The sequence below is a fragment of the Coffea arabica genome, chromosome 11e, assembly GCF_036785885.1.
Source record: "Coffea arabica cultivar ET-39 chromosome 11e, Coffea Arabica ET-39 HiFi, whole genome shotgun sequence".
In the NCBI taxonomy this organism is placed as follows: Eukaryota; Viridiplantae; Streptophyta; class Magnoliopsida; order Gentianales; family Rubiaceae; genus Coffea; species Coffea arabica.
In genome coordinates this window covers 52,111,080-52,130,600 of record NC_092331.1, presented here as the reverse complement: position 1 = coordinate 52,130,600, position 19,521 = coordinate 52,111,080, and the positions used below count along the sequence as shown (strand labels likewise).

Here is a 19,521-nt window from a genome sequence, read left to right as displayed (position 1 = left end):
CTATTTAGAGACTTTGACGCAATCGGTCTCCTTCCTAAATAAGCTAAAATCGATAAAATTATTGCTCTTCTAATAAAAGCAAAAACTATTCCAGGGCCTAGTGGAGGACTAGTCGGTTGCCAATGCAGTCGGATAAAAAAATAAAAGCAAAAACTATTCCAGATTAAAAGGGTAATATTTCATCCATTTTACCTCATTCAAGCAGGAAATGAATGGCTTAAAAAGTTCCTAAATAATTAGTAGGATTTCGCATTATCACTAAAGATTGGTTAAAAGTTTTTGACCAAACGTGAGTTGATAGAAAGGCTCATATTGAAAAAAATGTTTCTAGTTTTGAGTTCTTTTGAACAAATTCACCTTCACGGGTTGATTTGACTCTTTTGGATTCCTTTGTAAGGCCAATTCAAAATTCACCCTAATTACAAATTCGTTAAAATAAATAAATAAATTTGACTGTTATAGTTTTTGGCTTGATTAATTTGTTTATATTTTTACCTAAATGCATGCTACATATGTAAAAAGATTGAATTTTAAATTGAAATCATGCGTCATGCATCTAGTGTACAAAAGCTTTTATATATGTGTTTGGATTGCAAATTTATTTCAAATAATATTTTGTTTGCATCACAAACATATTTTCCAATTCACCTTTTTATATTTTCAATTACTTTTTATCTCACATACATCACATCACAAAAAGTGCTACAGTAATTATTCTAAATAATATTTCAAATAATATTCTATCCAAACACAATTTGTTGTAAAATAGATTAATCCATTTAAGCAGTACAACAATTTAGGGCATGGTAAAATGTAGAATTTGATTCGTAAAACCATTTGACTCCAAGTCTTATTTCTAAACTTAATTTTTGGCCTCAATCTTGTTGCTTTAGGTACATTTTGTTGGTGGATCAGGGCTTTTCTGCAATTAATGAAGCAACATCTTAAATAGCTGAGCCCTAAATTTCCTTTAAAAAAAAAGAAGAAGAAACAAAAGGTAGATAGATGAATCAAATTTTCCAAAAAAAAAAAAAAAAGAAGAACAATTTAACACCCCAAGACAGTTGGTCATTATGTGTAATTCCTAACTGGTAGTGGTGAAATCACACATACATGATGCAACTTCAAATATTTACTCAACTTATTTAACAAAAAAAAAGATGGGTAGAAGGGAAAAAAAAGTTAAAAAACGAAATGGAGCAGGGGGAGTTATTTAAAGTTATTCATTGATTGGTAAATAGATAGTTTTCAAAAGTTTTGGCGATATTTTGATGAGCACATTAATAAAAAGTTAAAAGTTTATGTACAAAGCAACATCACAATTATTTAAAATTAGTTACACCAATTTGATATTTATTTAAAATCAAAGAAATAGTAATGTTTTTTTTTAGAAATTGACTCTAAAGTTGATTTCCCAAAATTTGATTTTAGATTCTATTACTAGGAAATCAACTTCTCTTATCCTTGTATTATTTATCTCATATCCTTTTGAAATTGATACTGTATACATGCAGATTAGAGACACAATCAAGCATCATATTTAAGATTATGTGAATATGCACCTTAGTATACATGTATTTAATTGTGTTTATTAATGTGTATCTTGTCAATTGTCCCAAAAAAATAAAAATAAAAAAGAAGAAGGAGGAAAAAAAGACACGAAAAGGGAAAGAGTTTCTCGGAAATTCATCTTAAAGTCATTTTTAAATAATCACAATGATTCAATCCCAAATAAAAATATTAGTGTTTTTTCTATTTTAAATTGAATAACAGTATGACTGTAAATAATCCAAAGTGTCTTTTCTTTCTTTTTTTTTTTTTTGGAAAATCTATTTTAAAGTAAGTTTTAAGTAATCAATAAGAGATCACTTTTATTTAACGGGAATAAAAAATTAATATTTCTTTAATTTGAAGCAAAATAGCGGTATGGGTGTAAATAGGCCCAGGACCTGTCATGTTAGTGATTTTCCACACCAAAAAGACAAAAACTCAGGAGAAGTCCATGTCAATATGTCATGACTACTTTACCGACTTTCCTGAGTTTCTTCACAGCTTCCTTTTCCACTCCCTCAGTTGACTGACAACACTGACAAACTAAAGTCGTCTCTGCAATTTCTTGGATACTTCAAACACGAAGTTCCCTCGGAATGGAGATTACAGTCAAGAAATGCTTGTGAGCAATCAGAAACAAAAGGAAGAAAAAGGGTCTTGCAGACATAACTGATAAGAAATTTAGATACAGTTTACTTGTCCTTAGCTATAAAAGACCTTCCATCTATCTCAGGTGTCTCACTCCTATGGTTGGTTAGTACTCTCCTCTCATCCCTTTTGTTTTTGATGCTCATTCTGCCTAATTTTAATTCTGATTTGGGGTTTACTGGTTGTTGCAGGCACTGTTCGCCTGCTCAGTTGGCCTTCTTTTGGGCATAATTAATGTAAGAGTTATGTTTTAGTCAAGTTTAAACTGCTATTGTGGTACTTTATTTTGACTAGTTATAAGTTTTTGATCATCAATTAGCTAAGAAATGGCATATATACTTTCTCTGCTTTGCTATATATTGACTTATATCACTGGATTTCTCCTGAACCATACTTTCTTTAGCTGGATTTTGTGGTAATTTGGTTTCACCATTCGATCCTTGCTTTCTGAATTTTGACTCTATGACTTCAATCTAATAATCAAATTTAGCGAATTTTTTAAAAACTTATGGCTATGAATGGCAAAGATAGTCAGAAGGAAAAGAAGAATATGAATGGCTAAAATAGGAGTTTCTTGTGTGGTAGGGTACATTGCGAAGTGTTCTTCCAATTTGATAGTGTAAACTTGTGACTAGAAGCCTGTTTGGGCAGAATAAACTTAGTTCCGTATCATGCTGTCTTCATATCTTGTTCATCCTACATTGAGGGTTTGTCACAGGTTATAGGAAGTCCTGAGCCGTAAATTCTTCTCTCACTTAGGTGCTGCTCTTTCCAAGATACCAAGAATTATGTGAAATAGGGTAAGATTCAAGTAATTCAGTAAAAGCATCCTAAGATCATAAGGTTTATTTTCTGCTTGTTTTTTTCATTCTGAAGACAAGAAGAGGGTTCCACTAGTTGTGTTAATTACATTTGACATGCTATAAGGTGTAGAAATTACCAGTGAGCTTCATGTGGAGATGCATATTGTAGCTTAGAATAAATTACAGATACAAAAATGATTCAGATTTGGAAAAAGGTTACACCTTTCTGTTGTAAAGCTATCGGAGATTATGTGGCTTTAAATTTTAAAAACACATCTTTTGGCGCATCTCTTTCTTTGATGGACTTTTGTATGGGTCTTCACAACATAGGTCCATCCCTTCTTCCAATTTTTTCAACTAGCAGTTCTTATTGGCTTTCTTAACTGGGATTATCAGGTAAATTTGTTGTATCCCATTTGAATTATGTGAGAAAGAGTCCATCTGGTCTTTTGCATGCTATATTACTTGGTCTGCAGTGTATCGATACACTTCAGAAGGTACTGTTTTCTTGCCTATATCTTTCTTACTTAGCAGTGACTTTGAAATTTATGACTCTAAGGTGTCACAGTTTTTGTTTTTGCTTAATTTCCCTTACTGATTTATGCTAATGCTTGTTTAATTGTTGCTGCAATTAAATCTTTTAATTTTGTTTCTTTGGTAATTTGGTGCTTTCTAGAGAGGTTTACTGGATCAGAATCTTCAATATTTTGTTTTCAGTTCTTTATCACGTGATAAATTGGCCATGAAAATTTTGTTTCTATTTTATCAAATTGAATTTCTTTTCAATTTTTTATCTGGTCCAAAAAGCATTTTGCAAGTTCTACCCCTTTTCTCTTTTCCTTTTTTTGGCTTTTTAATAAACTTTACTTAATTCTTGTAATTTCACATCTTTCAATATCTGTGGACCAAAATTAAGTTTATTGAATATGCTAACCTATTGTTTGAGGAATAGGTTGATTCGTGGGTATATGTTGTTCAATCAAATGGAACTACTTCATTTGATTGTTTTCTTGAATATCACGAATCAGGATAAAGATTTTGGAAGACTTCAAAGTTCTGGCTGCTGTTTGTCAATGATCATCATGACGTGCTGGTTGCATGCTTTGTTCCTCTGTCTGATGTCATTTGATGCAAATTTGCATTCATATGCATTGAAAGTCTCTGTAAAAAAGGCATCTTCTAAAGCTAGCTTATCTGCACATATTCCTCTCTTTAGGCATCTGATAAGAATCTAATCAGTAGATTATTTTCATTCAGGTGATTGGAGTTTCTGCTTTAGTTTTTCGTCAAAGATAGCAGACTTACTTTCTGTAGGATCAGAGCTCGTGAAAGATGGCGGATGCCGTTGTAGAGTTTCTCTTGGCTAATTTAAAGGAGTTACTTCTCTATCATGTAGACTTACTTTCAGGGGTGAAGGATCAAGTCGAATCTCTTCACAGGGAGCTTAGCTTGATGAAGGCTTTCCTTAAGGACTCTCGGGAGAAGCGTGATGAATCTGCATATGTTAGAGAGATAGTTCGACAAATTACAGATGTGACCTATGAGGCAGAAGATATCATTGACACTTTTGTAGTGCATGCAGCAATGCAAAAGGCAAGAAGTGTCTTGAAAAGAGCTTTTCATGCCCTAGATCACACAAATATGCTGCGAAGTGTGTCAGAAGATATTAAATCCATCAAAGTGAAGGTCAAAGAGATTTATGATAAGAAGATGTTTGGAATTGAAAGCCTGCAAAGTGGAGAGCCTTCTCATAAACCATCAGCCAGAAAAAGGGCACCTATTGTGGAGGAAGAAAATGTTGTAGGATTTGATGAAGAGGCAAGAACAGTGGTTGAGCGGCTCACTGATGGACCAGAACAGCTAGAAGTGATATCAGTCGTGGGCATGGGTGGGCTTGGCAAAACAACTTTGGCAAAAAAGGTTTATTCTGATCCTTCTATTGAATATCACTTCTATATTCGTGCATGGGTTTACATGTCTCAACAATATTGTAGAAGAGAAGTTTTTCTTGGCATTTTAGACTCCATGGGCCTCATCACCGACCAAGTGTACAAAATGAATGATGACAGGCTGGCCGAGGAATTGTGCAGACATTTAAGGAGCAACAGATATCTCATTGTCATTGATGATGTCTGGACAACGGAGGCCTGGAACGATATCAAAATGGCTTTTCCAAATACTGCATGTGGTAGCAGAATATTGTTAACTAGTCGAAACACTGAGGTGGCTATGCATGCTAACCCTTACTGTAATCCTCATCGTTTGCGTTTTCTAACTAATGAAGAAAGCTGGGAATTACTTTGTAAGAAGGTTTTCCGAGAGGGTAGCTGCCCTCCAGAGCTACAAGAGCTGGGACAGCGGATATCAAAACGATGTGATGGACTGCCTCTGGCAATTGTGGTTGTTTCGGGACTTCTTTCAAAGAGAGAGAAAACACGCACTTGGTGGAACAAAGTTGCCGAAAGTGTAAGTACATATGTTGCTAGAGATCCAACGCAATGCATGGACGTCTTGGCATTGAGTTACAAGCACTTACCTGATCACTTGAAGGTGTGCTTCATCTACTTTGGGGCTTTTCCAGAAGACTTTGAGATCCCGGTGTCGAAATTACTGAAATTATGGGTTGCTGAGGGATTTATACAACAAATAGGACAGGAAACTTTAGAAGATATTGCAGAAGAGTATTTGGTGGATCTTGTCGACCGAAATCTGGTTATAGTGGCAAAGAAGAGGGCAAATGGTCGGATTAAGTCATGCCGAATTCATGATATGCTCCGTGATTTATGCATAAGAGAAGGTGCAGAAGAAAATTTTTTGCAGGTGATCAGGGGTATACCAGATCGTGCCTCTTTGACCTCAATCCCAAATTACTGTCGCCGACTTTGTATCCATTCACACGTTTTGGAGTTTGTCTTTTCAAGGCCTTCTGGTCCTCATGTTCGCTCCTTCTTCTGCTTCTCTATGGATGAAAGGGATGTGCCTAGAGAACACACATCTTTCGTCCATGAGGCTTTTAATCTAGTTAGGATATTGGATTTGAAGTCAATTATCTTCTCACGCTTTCCGAATGAGATAGTGCAGTTGGTACACCTGCGATTTCTGTCTCTTTCTGGCCACTTCAAGGTTCTTCCTCCAGCAATTTCCAATCTGTGGAATCTGCAAACACTCGTTGTTGTAACAACATCTCGGAATCTAGACATTCAAGCAGATTTATGGAAAATGTTACAGTTCCGACATTTGCATACAAGTGGATTAAGTTGCTTACATGGGCCTCGTGCTGAAACAAGGAAGGATAGTGAAGATCCTTTTGTACGAAGAAATATTCAAACTATTTGCACGATCGTGCCTGAGTGTTGCACAGAGAACATATTATCAAGGACTCCCAATTTGAAGAAACTAGGAATTCGGGGCAAGTTAGTTATGCTTGTGCAGGAAAGAGGAGGAATGAGTTTGTTTGATAATCTAGCTAAGTTAGATCACCTTGAAACATTGAAGTTGTTGAACGACACATTCCCCCTGGACCCTTTCAAATGCCACATACCTGGTCTTCCGCAGTCCTATAAGTTCCCGCCAAATCTGAAAAAGCTCACTTTATCCGACACGCTGCTGGATTGGTCGGAAATGTCCACATTAGGTATGCTGCCAAATCTTGAGGTGCTTAAGCTAAAAGACTATGCATTCAGGGGAAGCAGATGGGAACCATTAGATGGTGGCTTTCGCCTTCTTAGAGTATTGCAGCTTGGGAGGTCAGATTTGGTGCATTGGCATGCTTCAAGTCATCACTTTCCTAGACTCGAAAGAGTGGTCCTTAAACACTGCACACACCTTGAGGAGATCCCTTGTGGCTTTGGGGAGGTATCTGCCCTCCAGAATATGGAGCTTTATTGGCCAACGCCAGCTGCTGCTGCCTCTGCTAGGCTAATTCAACAGCAAAAACAGCAGGATCAGAGAATGGTGAACAGTGCATTCAAGCTTCTCATCTATCCGCCAGATCTTTGATCACTAAATTACTACGCCTAGCCACGGTGCATACATCAATTAAATAAGTACAACTTGTTTTTTTCCCTTCATTGTTTAGTTGTTTTTTAAATTGTATGCTGTCCTTGATTAAGCCTTTTACATAAAGATCCAATGAGATGTTCAAATGTGAGAAAAGAGACTGCTGGGGACTGAAAATACTTCACTCCCAAAAATCAAATGGTTCCTTTTCTTCTTTGTCCATGTGTTGTAATGTTCGAATGCTGCTTTCAACTATACTATACTGCCAAACCTTGGATGTGTGTATCTATCTATTACTATACTAAAAGTATGATTAGTGGTATGGTAAGTTGTAGGCACTTTGTGATCTTAGTTTTTGTTGTACCCATATTGCTCCCCATCTTTCAATTAGAGTTAATGCATTTTAATTATGGTAGTAATTTAAAATATGTAACATTCCACATGATTAAATCTCAATAATAATTGTAAGTAAAATTAAAAAATTCCTATTAAAACTATTTAGTGACCCTTACACTTCATCTTTCAAACAATAGTTTTTTTTTTTTTTTGTTGGGCCCGGGGGGGCGGTGTTGGATGGTGGAATAAGAAACATCAAAAATATCATATCATGTACATCTATTATATAATGGCCCTGTTTGAGATTTTGGAATTAACTATCATATCCAGAAAATTTGAAATAGAATTGAAGTACAAAATCCGAAGGTGAGGGTTGCGCATTGTGCAGGCTTAAATAATGTTAATGAAGAAATCAATAAGAATTTTCACCAAAATGGCTTTTCACGATCTGAATTCTTGAGAGCCCCGAGCTCTTGTACAATCTTCATGCTACAGAGCAAGCACAGATTAGTGAATTAAGAGCTAACAAAATGTTAACATGATTGAAGAACAGCTCTGCAGACAACAACATATAAAACATTTTCAGCTATGAACTCCCAATAAGAGAATCAGAAGCAACATGATCAACTTATTGACAAAAAAAAAAAATGGTCTAGAAGAGCCAACTTCATTAATGGAGTCATGAAGTTTCTTCATGGATCCGTTAATCTTTGGGATGTATCCTGACAATGAGGCTGTCATTTCCCATGCTTTCTTGTTCTTGCTGAAGAAGCCTAGCTGAAGTGACAGCAAGAGTGGTCGAATCATCCAAATCAATTATTTGCAGAGTTGGAATTTCTCCAACTCCACTAGGTATTTCAGCCAACTGTCTACAACCCCTGAGAATCAGTTGCTTTAGACATTATTGGTGTCAGTATTCACTAATAAGCTAGATTTGTATGCACAACAAAGTTTTTTAACCTGTGTTAAAAAAAAAAAATAATAACAAGCATCCATTATGTAAGAGCTATATAGACTTGAGAAACTCCAAGATTGAAATATAACACCAAGAATATTGGAATGGATAGATCGAAGCAAGATTGGGGAAGGGAGAATGGAAAGTTATCTCTATTTTACTTTTCAACTGAGAAGAAAAAACTCCATGATAAAATCCTTTACCAATCCACGTACTCCTGAAGGTAAGAATGGTATTGAATCTGATTACCTCCTTCGTATAAGAGTTAGTACTTTTTTGTCTTTTAAATGCTTGTGACTCTTGTGACTACTCTTTATTTGGTGTCAATAATAAAGGGTGTGTTTCTTTTTTATTACATATTATTCCTTCATCACCAACACAGAGAAAAAGGATTTGATTTGAGTTGAAGTTTCCTTAGATCAACACTCCAACAAACAGTTTTGTTTTTTTTTTTTTAATGTAAAATACCAAAGGCTGACAAAAGAGGTCTCTGTCTAAACTCTAAAGTGAAGTGAGCTTTAACAATACTATATACTATTGCTGTTCCCAGATACCATTCCATTTAGTCTCCTTTGAGAGACAATAATATTGTCACATTTTTTTAAAATAAACCAATGGTGGTGTAAATTCGTCTTATATTAGCACAATCACGTCCGCATCCATACTAAAGTTCAGAAAATTGGAAGATACCGTACACACCTAAGTGACCCCATGGAAAAGTTCTTCTTCTGAGTTTGAATCTTCTTCTTCTTCTACTTTCTTGTTGAAATTGTAAGCTTTAGTTCCAATTATTTATGATCATAACTAACGTTTAAGCGATATAGCGAATTATTATGTTACCATTTGCCCCACTTTTTAGCGCTCTTTGTGGCTAAATTTGCCCAATATTGCTGTACTATCATCGTTGGCAGCTAAAGCAAAACACCAAGAACAAAAACAAAAAAAAAAAAAAAGAAAAAGGACAAAAGAAGGACTCTTTGTGATACCCCGTCCTACATCAGAACAGTGAAGTGATATAGATCAATATTTAAAGGGTTAATTACATTTACCTCCCCTGAGCTTTGACCATATTACCAATCAATCCCTGTAATTTTTCCAAATAACGGTCTCACCCTTTGAATGATCAAACATTTAACAAAAACCCCCTTAATGCCGAAAATGCCCTTTTTGAGGCCATATTGCATTAAAAAAAGAACATTTTTATTTATTAACCTTCAAGTAATCCAAAAAAATAGAAAAAAGTTTTTGCTTATTATTTTATAAAAATCATATCTTTGTTTCCATAAATAGTTTTGAATCAATAATTATTTTAAATCTTAAAAATGAATATTAAAAATTAGAAAAATTGAAAGAAAAATAAAAAGAAGCAATTATTTTAAATCCTCAAGTATGGTTCGAATTTATGGTTCAAGGCATGTTGCGGAGAGCACAAGGCATGTTTTCCTCAATTTGAACCATACTCCAGGAATTAAAATAATTTCTTCGTTTGTTATTTTTCTCTCAATTTATCTAATTTTTAATATTCATTTATAAGATTTAAAATAATTATTGCTTCAAAACTATTTATGGAAGCAAAGATATGGTTTTTATAAAATAATAAGCAAAAAAAATTTTCTATTTTTTTGAATTGCTTCAGGGTTAATAAAATAAATATATGTTCTTTTTTTAATGCAACATGGCCTCAATAAGGGCATTTTCGGCATTAAGGGGGTTTTTGTTAAATGTTTGATCATTCAAAGGGTGAGACCGTTATTTGGACAAATTACAGGGATTGATTGGTAATATGGTCAAACCTCAGGGGAGGTAAATGTAATTAACCCATATTTAAATAGAGTCTAAGCATTCAAGTCTAACTTGAAATATTCATTTTAGGTCAGCGAGGACGGAGACTAAATAGTTGAACTTGTCTGTTGAGACTTAATTATGCCATGGGCTTGCAGCTCAAGACGTGACACTCAAAAAAGATTAAAGAAACTGGACACTTAATCTAGCAATTATTCTATTGCACATTTCGATCTTCCAATGAAGTCCTTAATGAGTTAATCATCCACGTCCGCTCTAAAAAAGCACAGCAGAAGCATATATAATTGTCAAATATCAAAGTACATCAGTCTCTTACATTGACACCCGTATATTCTTTCAGCATATGATAACCTTTACAATTAAGGAGACTCCCTAATTCCTCAGGGAGTTTTTTACTCCTCACTCTCAACTATTACTTCGAATGGCAAGACATATTCATAGGAATTCAACGGCCGGCAAAATAACATTACACAACTTAGTTGAAAGGGATCAAACTTGTCTTTTTAAGTTATTGCTCTGCCAGTCAATCTTGATGCACTTGTGAGTTCATCACAAACACCTGTGGGTGGCCAGTAAGGAGGAATGTGTTTGTCCCAAAGTCAGATTATGAAGTTGATCAACAAAATGCATAAGAACAATCACCAGAATGGCTTCTCATGATCTGAATCCTGATAGCAGGAGAGACCTGAGCTCTTCTACCACTTCAGTGTTCGCATGTCACTAAGCAAGTACAGATTAATGACTAAGAGATCAGAAAAAGTAACGTGAAGAAGAACATGGCAAATTGATTAAAAAAGTTTGGCAATGAACTGTCTAAGTTTGGATAAAGATGAACTTGATTAACTTGTTAACAGAAACAAGTATACAAGGGATGACATCTCTAATGAAGTTTCTCCATGGATCTATCAATCTCTATTCTCTAGAATGTATCCTGACTATTAGGCCATCATTTCCCATGCTATATTGTTCTTGCTGAATAAGCCTTGCCGAACTCACGGCAAGACTGCTGGAATCATCCACATCAATTATTTGCAGGGTAGGAATTTCTCCAACTCCACTTGGTATTTCATCCAAGTGTCTGCAACATCTCAGAATCAGCTGCTGTAGCCTTCGGAAATGAGAACCAGTTACTCCCCACTGAACTAGATCTGTCCCATCAATTAGCAGATATTTTAGTTGACAAAACTCATCTTCTTCCACTTGCCATTCTGGCCCTTGGAAAGCATAGTCTTTCAGTTTGAGTACTTCAAGATTGGGTAACAAACCAAGAGTTCTCATCTTCTCCCATGGCAGAAAGCTCCCGTTTAAGGTCAGTTTCCTAAGTTTTGGTGGGAAAGCATTCCAACCGGAGAATTGACCTCTTCCCAGAAAGACACATTTAAGTTTTTCAAGTTCAGCAAGGTAAAGAAGATCATCAAGGCAATTATGTGATGGTTGCATCACACAGATACCGAGTTTCTTTAAATTGGGAAGACAGGCAAACGTTTCCCTATAACAATTGGTAAAGCTTACAGTTGAAAGCTTATGTAGGTTGGTTAGGACAAGAGAGTTGCTTGCAATAGCTTTGGCTCCTGCAGGATAGGGCAAACAAGCACCATTCTTTATATGAAGATATCTTAACCGAGGCATCTTCCATATGTCACTAGGTAAAGTTACATTCCTGTCATGCTCATTAATCAGTGTTTGTAGATTCCCCAGCTGGGACAAGCATGTACCAAAATAAGTACGAGCGGAAAGTGCAAGATACCTCAGATGAACTAGCTGCGTTATCTCAACAGGGAAATGCTCGAAGAACCTAAAAAGAATCTCTAGTACCCTCAGCAACTTCAAATCCATCACAGTAACACGAGAATCTAGCATCTTATCGAATTCTGTCACTTGAAGTCGACCATAAAAGAGAATAGATCGACAACGAGGAATTGCAGGCTTCATGTAGTCACAATGTTCTATCCTGCTGCTGGAATTAAACATACCATAGGATCTGCTTATTTGATGATGGAAGCAGAGGCAACGCTTATAATAAGCATCTGTGGGAAAGAAATTAGCATCTGACTTCAGCACCAGAAGAAAATCTTCTTTTTCAACTTCTCTCAAGATCAAGTCCCTCACGAGATCATGGATGCCACAACTTTTAATACCACCATTGGATTTTCTCTTCCTAACCATAACTAGACTTCTACTCATTAGCTCTTGTAAGCACATCTCTGCCACTTCTTCGAGGGTCTTTGGCCATTCTGCTCTGAGAATTCCTTCAGCCGCCCAAAGCCTGATCAATCTCCAGACAGGGATCTCAAACTCTTGGGGAAAAGCTCCTAAATATAGAAAGCAAGCTTTGAGGTGATGAGGCAAAGACTTATAACTCAAGGCAAGAATGTCTAAGCAATTCTCTTGATCTTTAGACTCTGGTGATCGTATGTCATCTGCAACAGTCTTCCAGCAATCTTTTGTTTTTCTGATGCTGGAGAGATGACCTGCTACGGCTAGAATTCCCAATGGTAATCCTTGGCATTTCTGAGCAATTTCTTTCCCAATAACTTCTAGCTCTGGGGGGCAACTTTCTTCCAAGAACACTTTGTGACGCAGCAGCTCCCAACTGTCATTTAGACTCAGGAAACTCATGTGATGATGATGGCTGTCCAGATTTACACACATATTGACATCTATTAGTCGACTAGTCAACACTATTCGACTTCCATTCCTGTCATCTGGGAAAGATCTTCTGAGATCATACAAGATCTTACCATCCCATACAGCGTCAAAAACTATAAGATACCTCTGACCCTTCAAAGTTCTATACAATAATTCAGCTAATTGCTCATTCTTTTCTTTGAAAATTTCATCACCAAGTCTGGTGAGGGAACACAAAAGGCCAAGTAACACGTCTCTCAGTACATATTTCTGCGATACTGTAACCCAAGCACGTACATAAAAATGATACTCAATCAAAGGATCATTAAATACCTTTCGAGCAAGGGTTGTCTTACCTATTCCACCCATCCCAACAATTGTAAGAATGTCCAGTTTATGTGGCAGTCCTGTAAGTTTCTCCTTGACTTTTAACAGATCATTGTCTATTCCCACGACAAGAGTTTCCTCTTGAGTTGAAGACCATCCTGATGCATGCTCCACCGAATGATTCCTAGCTCGCGGAACTTTGGTTGCAGCTGCATCTGATTCTTGGTAAATCTTTGTCAACATATACTTGATAGAATTTATCTCACTCAAAACCTCCATCATATGATGGTGAAGACTCAGCTCCTCCTCAAAGATAGCAGCATCATCCAGGGCCTCTGCTTTGATATACACAAATTCTTCAATAATATCTTCCGCTTTATTCGCCATGTCTCTTATGCATCTCTCCAGATGTTTCATCATGGTATGATCATAGTTCCTATCTGCAGAATCTTGAAGCATTTCTTGGATGACAGAAATCTCTTCAGATACAGCTTTAAACTGTTTTACTTCATCAAATGTGAATTCTAATTTGCAATTCATCTTGAGCTGGTCTAATGTTTGCTTGAGGGAAGTGATAGCAACATAAGCCATCACTCTTTGTACATGGACATAGATACATTTCCAGAGGGTATAGCACAAAGAAGCAAAGTCTTCTCTAGACTTTGTTTTTACCCTTTTAGTGCTTATTTAGATCCAAACACTTTTTATCATCAGACCAGCACTTTAGACTCGTGGGTCAGGGAACAGAAATATGGTAGTACTGTGCTATATTGTTGCTTCCTTTCACACGAGTGGTTCAGTAGTTTTTGTCCGCACCATGAAGATATCTTTCAGAATCTGCTGTCAAATTGGACCAAGGATGGAAGGAGGTAAAGAAGAGAGTAGTCAAAATTCCACACAAGCGGTCTCCAATGTTCCCAAATAAAAAGGAAAAAAAAAAGAAGAAAGAGTTGTGCACAGAATGTACCCGATTCGTGACTAGGTATGTAATCGAGCTGAGTCGATACTCGAGCTCGACTCGACCTATAAATAAGTCGGCTCAAACTTGATCGAGTTGAAAAATCTCAAACTCGAGCTTGACTTGAGGAAATCTTTAAAAATTCGAGAATCGACTCGATAAGACTCGATATTTAGTCAAGCCTTATCGGGTCGAGTAATCAAGTTTTTTGACTCGATACCTTACTTGTAAATTCAATTTAAATTATACCCATAACGGTCATTTTATAATTATAATACATATATATTATTTAAATTATATGTATTATTTAAATTGTATGGCTCGACGAGCTATTCGTCAAGCCACGAGCTGCAAAATTCTGACTCGAACTCGACTCGAATGTGTACTCGAGTAGCTCGAGACTCGGCTCGAACTCGATTCGATCGAGTTCAAGCCAAACCATTGAGTAGTTCGGCTCGCGAGTAGTTCAGCTCGCTTACATCCCTATTCGTGACGCGCTATGAACTAAAGCATCATTGTTAGGCGACTTGTAATTTAGGGCAAATTACACTTTACCCCCCTATGGTTTAGTATTTTTTGTACATAATCCCCCTATGATTTCAAAAGTTATACACAACTCCCTCATGGTTTGAATTAAAGTGTCAAAATAATGAAATTTACAATCCATAATGGAGTCACCTAAAATGTCAAAAATATCCCTATGTAAAGTTGAAAATTATTTATTAACTACAAGGGGGTTATCTATATATTTTGAAAACTATAAAGGGGTTATGTGGTAAAACATAAAACCATATGGGGCTAGTGAGTCATGTATATTATGTTTATATATTTTGGTCACTTCAACTATTTTAATTTTTAAACAAGGGTAATTTTAATATTTTCAAAGGTTTTGTTACGAATTATCATTCCATCACTTTGATACTTTAATTCAAATCATACTGAAGTTATGTATAGCTTTTGAAAGTATACGGAGGTTATATACAAAAATACTAAACTGTAGGGGATAAAATGTAATTTGTCCTGTATTTTATAGTCGCCTTGTGTGTTGGTGGCAGTGCCTTGACCTCGGAATATACCTATCTCATCCCAAACTGTCCTCTTAAACATTTTCTTCTCCAGAATATAATATATACTAGTCATAACTCAACGTGCAAAAATATATTTTCCAAAATTATACTTTCGACATTTTTAAAAGTTCCGTTACGAATGAAAATTCCTGTCACTTTGACACTTTAATCCAAACCACGAGGGGGCTATGTATAACTTTTGAAACTATAGAGAGGTTGTATAAAAAAAACACTAAACCATAGGGGGTAAAGTGTAATTTGTTCTTTTTATAATTATTGATAATTTTTTAAGAGTGATCTTATATATATTGACAGTGTATACAGTGTCAGTTTTGGATAAATAATAATTATGCAAAATTTGAATTTAAAACCTAACTTTTACACATAATGTCATGGATTTAATGGTGATAATGTATATACTGTCAATGCATATAAGATTTACTCTTTTTTCTTTGGAGTTTTCTAATCAGTATGACATAATATAGTGAATTTAATCATCAATGTAACCTTTATTTTCTCATTAACTATTTATAATCTTTTATCTTCTTATTAATCGTAATTTTCTTCTAAACCAAAGTGTACATAAAACAAAGTTAATTGGTCAATTGTTTAGCACATAACAATAATTGGGCTAATTCTTTAGATTATAGCAAAAAAAAAAAAAAAAGGTCAATTACACTGAAAACTTGTGTTTCCATACTATACCTACACTGCTGATGAAACACGACAGGGTAAGCAAAAAAATTTTTTTTTAATGGACTAAGCACGGCAGCCAATGATTATGCACCTAAGCACGGCACCCAAACCTTTTCTTACACTTTGGGGAAATTTTGATGGGTCATGTAAGTTAGGGGTTCTAACGTTTCCGGAAAAAAAAAAAGTAAGTTAGGGGTAACTTTCCCATAGGGGTTTCCCTACTAATTTTTCCGTAGTCCCACATCGATTCTAAGGGATTTGAGGGTTGGGTAGTTAAGTTTCCAAATTTGCCTCAAGAGTTGCCGGCTTTTGGGGTTAAATTTGGGATTAGATTTAATTAACTAACTTCAAAAGCCTGATAAAAAAAAAGTAAGTTAGGGGTAACCAATTCCCAATAGAGGAGTTGACCACCATCAAGTCTTTAAGGTTTGATGGGTAATCTTGTCTCCCACTAATTGCCATGGTAGTTCAGTTTTCGTCGGCCTCCCCCATAGGCCCAGTTAGATCCCCTAAAATAGGATAGCGTAGACAAATACCTAAGTGTCGAAAAAAAAAAAAAAAAAAAAGTAAGTTAGGGGTAACCCTTTGATCCCTTTTGTCTCCCGCTGTACGTACAACTGCAACAGCCAGGAACATTTTGGTGCGTAACCAAAATTATTATTCCTTAGATAGCGAAGTGAACGACCAGTCCCTTTTTGGGATTTCTTTCATTTTTAATTGGGGCTAATAAAAGAAATTCTGGAGATGGACGATGAATTTTAAATTTTGGTGTGGATTGGAAATGGTAATTAAATACAGGCTCCAGCAACCTCCTCAACAATTTGCCTCCTGTGAGAATCTTCTGACTGCATAACTTAGTGGTACGAGAAGGAACCAGAGTCATAGGAGAGCACATGTTAAGGATTGGAGAACTAGAGTGCAGAGAAATTAGCTTTTCTGCAAACATAGACAACAGGGAGGAAACCAAGCTTTGCTTTTGTGTGGATATGAAGCTGCTAATTGGTTGAGAACCTCCAATGGCAATAGGGAAATGGTTGGTGAATATAATTGTAAATGGATAATTTTAATTTTAATTACCAATATTTTTGAAATATTATTTATTAAAACAGTTTATTTTTCCTTTTAATGTCATGATTGAGATACAATAACTCTAATTAAAAAATATGAGGGTAATTTATTTAGGTATAACAAAAACTAAAATCAATATATGTTTACACTCTTTACACTCTCTATTGCCAAGATTCATCACAATTTTTATATAGTAATAGTATTGATGATGATATAAAATAAGGAAAAAGGGAAAAAAAAGTTCTAATCTTGACCTGAGAGGAAATTAACTGTGTGGACAAGATTTATGCAAATTTGGATAGGTGAGATTAATTGTGGCTCCAGTCAAGTACAAACCTTTCTTTTTGTCGCAGATCGGGTTGTGGAGTCGGAGCATAGAGCAGTTGTGGGGCTGCAGACTTCGACTTCGAATCCATTTCATAACGGGGAATTCACTGATCCAGAGTTTGAGGATGACCATTCCATTCAACCAGCAAATGGCGCATCCACAGAGGCTGCATCGAAAGAGAAGACGATGGAGACTGGCGACTCCTCCAAAGTTTCTTTTTCACTTGGACATTTTGTCAAACATGTGGTAGGCCTGATTTTAGCTCACATGTCTCTTGAACTTTGGCCGAATGTAAATCCCAAAATTTTTTTGCCAACAATCAAAGGATGAAAAGAAAAAACAATGGATGATAAGAAGAAGCTCTGTTAGTTGTTCAGAAGAAGCAAAATCAGTGTTTTAGATAGGTAGATCTGAAAGACAGAGACGTAGGCATGTGTCATTGGCCAAATTTGACGTAGGCATGTGTCATAATGCAATCACTTGATTTGCTGAATGCTCAAATTAGTGTAATCATACTCATCCAAAATCATTTTCTTCCCATACCATATGAATAAGTTGAGCTGATTCAACCAACACAAGACAAAAAAAAAAAAAAAAAAAACCTTTCATTTTGTGTTTTTTAAGGTTAATTTGCCAATATCTGCAATCATCTATCTTTCTATCTTTCAAGACATGGCATAACGTCATTGTCTGTTTTTTTAATCATACCTTTCATTGTAAAACAAATTATGACAAAGGAAATGGACATCCGAACTCCTTTGTTATTCATTAAGAACATTTCCAGTTTCCAACTATAAATTGAGTTTTTATGCCTCGCATTAAAAGATGACCATATCCCTCTACCATGCTTCAATTTTCATATTACTAATCAAGAGTATTAGGCAAAGGAGAGTTTCCTCCAACAAACTACACCACCTTAAGTTTAGTATGAATATTCCTTCAGGTTCATAATTGGAAACTGTTCTTTTTGCTTTATTTAGCTCTAGTTTAGTAATAAAATATAGACAAAGAAAAATTACGTAAGCCTTAGTTACTTGCATATCAAAATAAAAGAAAAGGCGAGTTCTTCTACTATTATTAGGCTATTGTTCAATATTTTCACCTTGCGAAAGTTATCCTTAGTGTTTGGGTTTTGCACTCTTATTCAAATCTAATCAAGGTCAAATTTGGGTTAGATATATATAAATTAAGTAGTATTTTAGGGTCGAATGTTCTATACCTTTCCCTTAAATTATTTAGTGATTTCATAATTTAGATTTCATGAATGCTACCATTCTTGATTTTTTGATGCACGACACTATTTCTTTTTTGTTTCCTATTTAATTTTGCCCTTTTACTTAGGATTATTAAGTTAAAAGATAAAATATTATCATTTACTTTTTTACTTTTACTAAGTTTGGCATTGTTTTCTCTTTATTTACCCTCCCACTAATAAACTTCAAGCCAAGTTTCTATATAGGTAGAGTCACTTCTTGCTTATTTAAATTAGAAAGGCATGAAAGCCACTTTTTATTTAGGAAAATATTATTTGCACTCCATTTTTTATTATTTGCAATTCCACCATTTGTTTTATCATAAAGTTTAATTAATGAAAACTATATGATCAAAATCATTATTGAAGTGTGAATAACAAAAAATGGAAGTGTAAATAATATTTCGCCTTACTTATTTAAATTAAGAAGGCATGAAGGATGTTATACTTGTTATCTTTTTTTATGGTCTTATAAAAGTCTTAATTGGAGTAGAATCGTAAATAACACATGGCAATCGGGAACGTGATGAGTTGAAGTTCAAATAGGATAACATGCACATTAACTAACAATTTGTAATGAAATGATTTTAAAAAGTAACAAACAATTTCAAATGTGAAGAGTAGATGCGGAAGTTGAGAAAATATATTTTATAAATTAAATTAAATATGAATTGCAAGAAAAATGGAATTGAGAGCGGGACGATGTGTGGAGGATTGGTGCTAAAAATCCCTTCCCAAATTTATATAGATATAGATACTTTCGTGTGTGTCAAAAACGATGTTATTCCTAATTTTGCAAAACACCCATGTAAAATTTATATATAACATAAATATCTACAAACAGTTACTCATCCATATATTGACCATCAACAATACTAATAATAAAATTTTTATTTTCGTAACAAAATTGTACTATGTTAAATCACTTATTTTACAAGTCATTTACAATAAATAATTGGTACATGTTGGATACATAATAGTGAAATTGAAACTAGATACGATGATAAGCACAATTAGTATAAGAATGGGACTAACTCTGCATCGATTATCAAGTACTTTATCAATTATTTTGGAATTTTGTCAGACACTTGTGATTTACTCT

The 19,521-nt window shown here is 35.0% G+C and overlaps 2 protein-coding genes across 5 annotated transcripts; one reads left to right on the top strand and one right to left on the bottom strand.

Annotated features, from left to right (window-relative positions):
• The first annotated feature begins 2,038 nt into the window (after window positions 1-2,038).
• LOC113719620 (putative disease resistance RPP13-like protein 3) lies at window positions 2,039-7,217 on the top strand. Of its 3 annotated transcripts, XM_027244868.2 has the most exons (4): window positions 2,077-2,304; window positions 2,391-2,435; window positions 2,918-2,999; window positions 4,260-7,217. In XM_027244868.2, exon 4 carries the CDS (start codon window positions 4,335-4,337, stop codon window positions 6,999-7,001), a length of 2,667 nt encoding a protein of 888 aa, XP_027100669.1. In that variant the 5' UTR covers window positions 2,077-2,304; window positions 2,391-2,435; window positions 2,918-2,999; window positions 4,260-4,334; the 3' UTR covers window positions 7,002-7,217. The 3 variants fall into 3 exon arrangements, with proteins under 3 accessions (XP_027100668.1, XP_027100669.1, XP_027100670.1); XM_027244867.2 differs by lacking the exon at window positions 2,918-2,999 and having other exon boundaries at window positions 2,039-2,304; XM_027244869.2 differs by lacking the exons at window positions 2,077-2,304; window positions 2,391-2,435 and having other exon boundaries at window positions 2,912-2,999.
• A 3,643-nt stretch (window positions 7,218-10,860) lies between these two features.
• Window positions 10,861-18,091, bottom strand: LOC113718031 (putative late blight resistance protein homolog R1A-10). 2 transcript variants are annotated; one of them, XM_027242939.2, is made up of 2 exons: window positions 17,176-18,091; window positions 10,861-13,890 (listed from the first exon to the last, which is right to left on the bottom strand). In XM_027242939.2, exon 2 carries the CDS (start codon window positions 13,639-13,641, stop codon window positions 11,008-11,010), a length of 2,634 nt encoding a protein of 877 aa, XP_027098740.1. In that variant the 5' UTR covers window positions 13,642-13,890; window positions 17,176-18,091; the 3' UTR covers window positions 10,861-11,007. The 2 variants fall into 2 exon arrangements, with proteins under 2 accessions (XP_027098740.1, XP_027098739.1); XM_027242938.2 differs by having other exon boundaries at window positions 10,861-13,887.
• Between the last annotated feature and the right edge of the window lie 1,430 nt (window positions 18,092-19,521).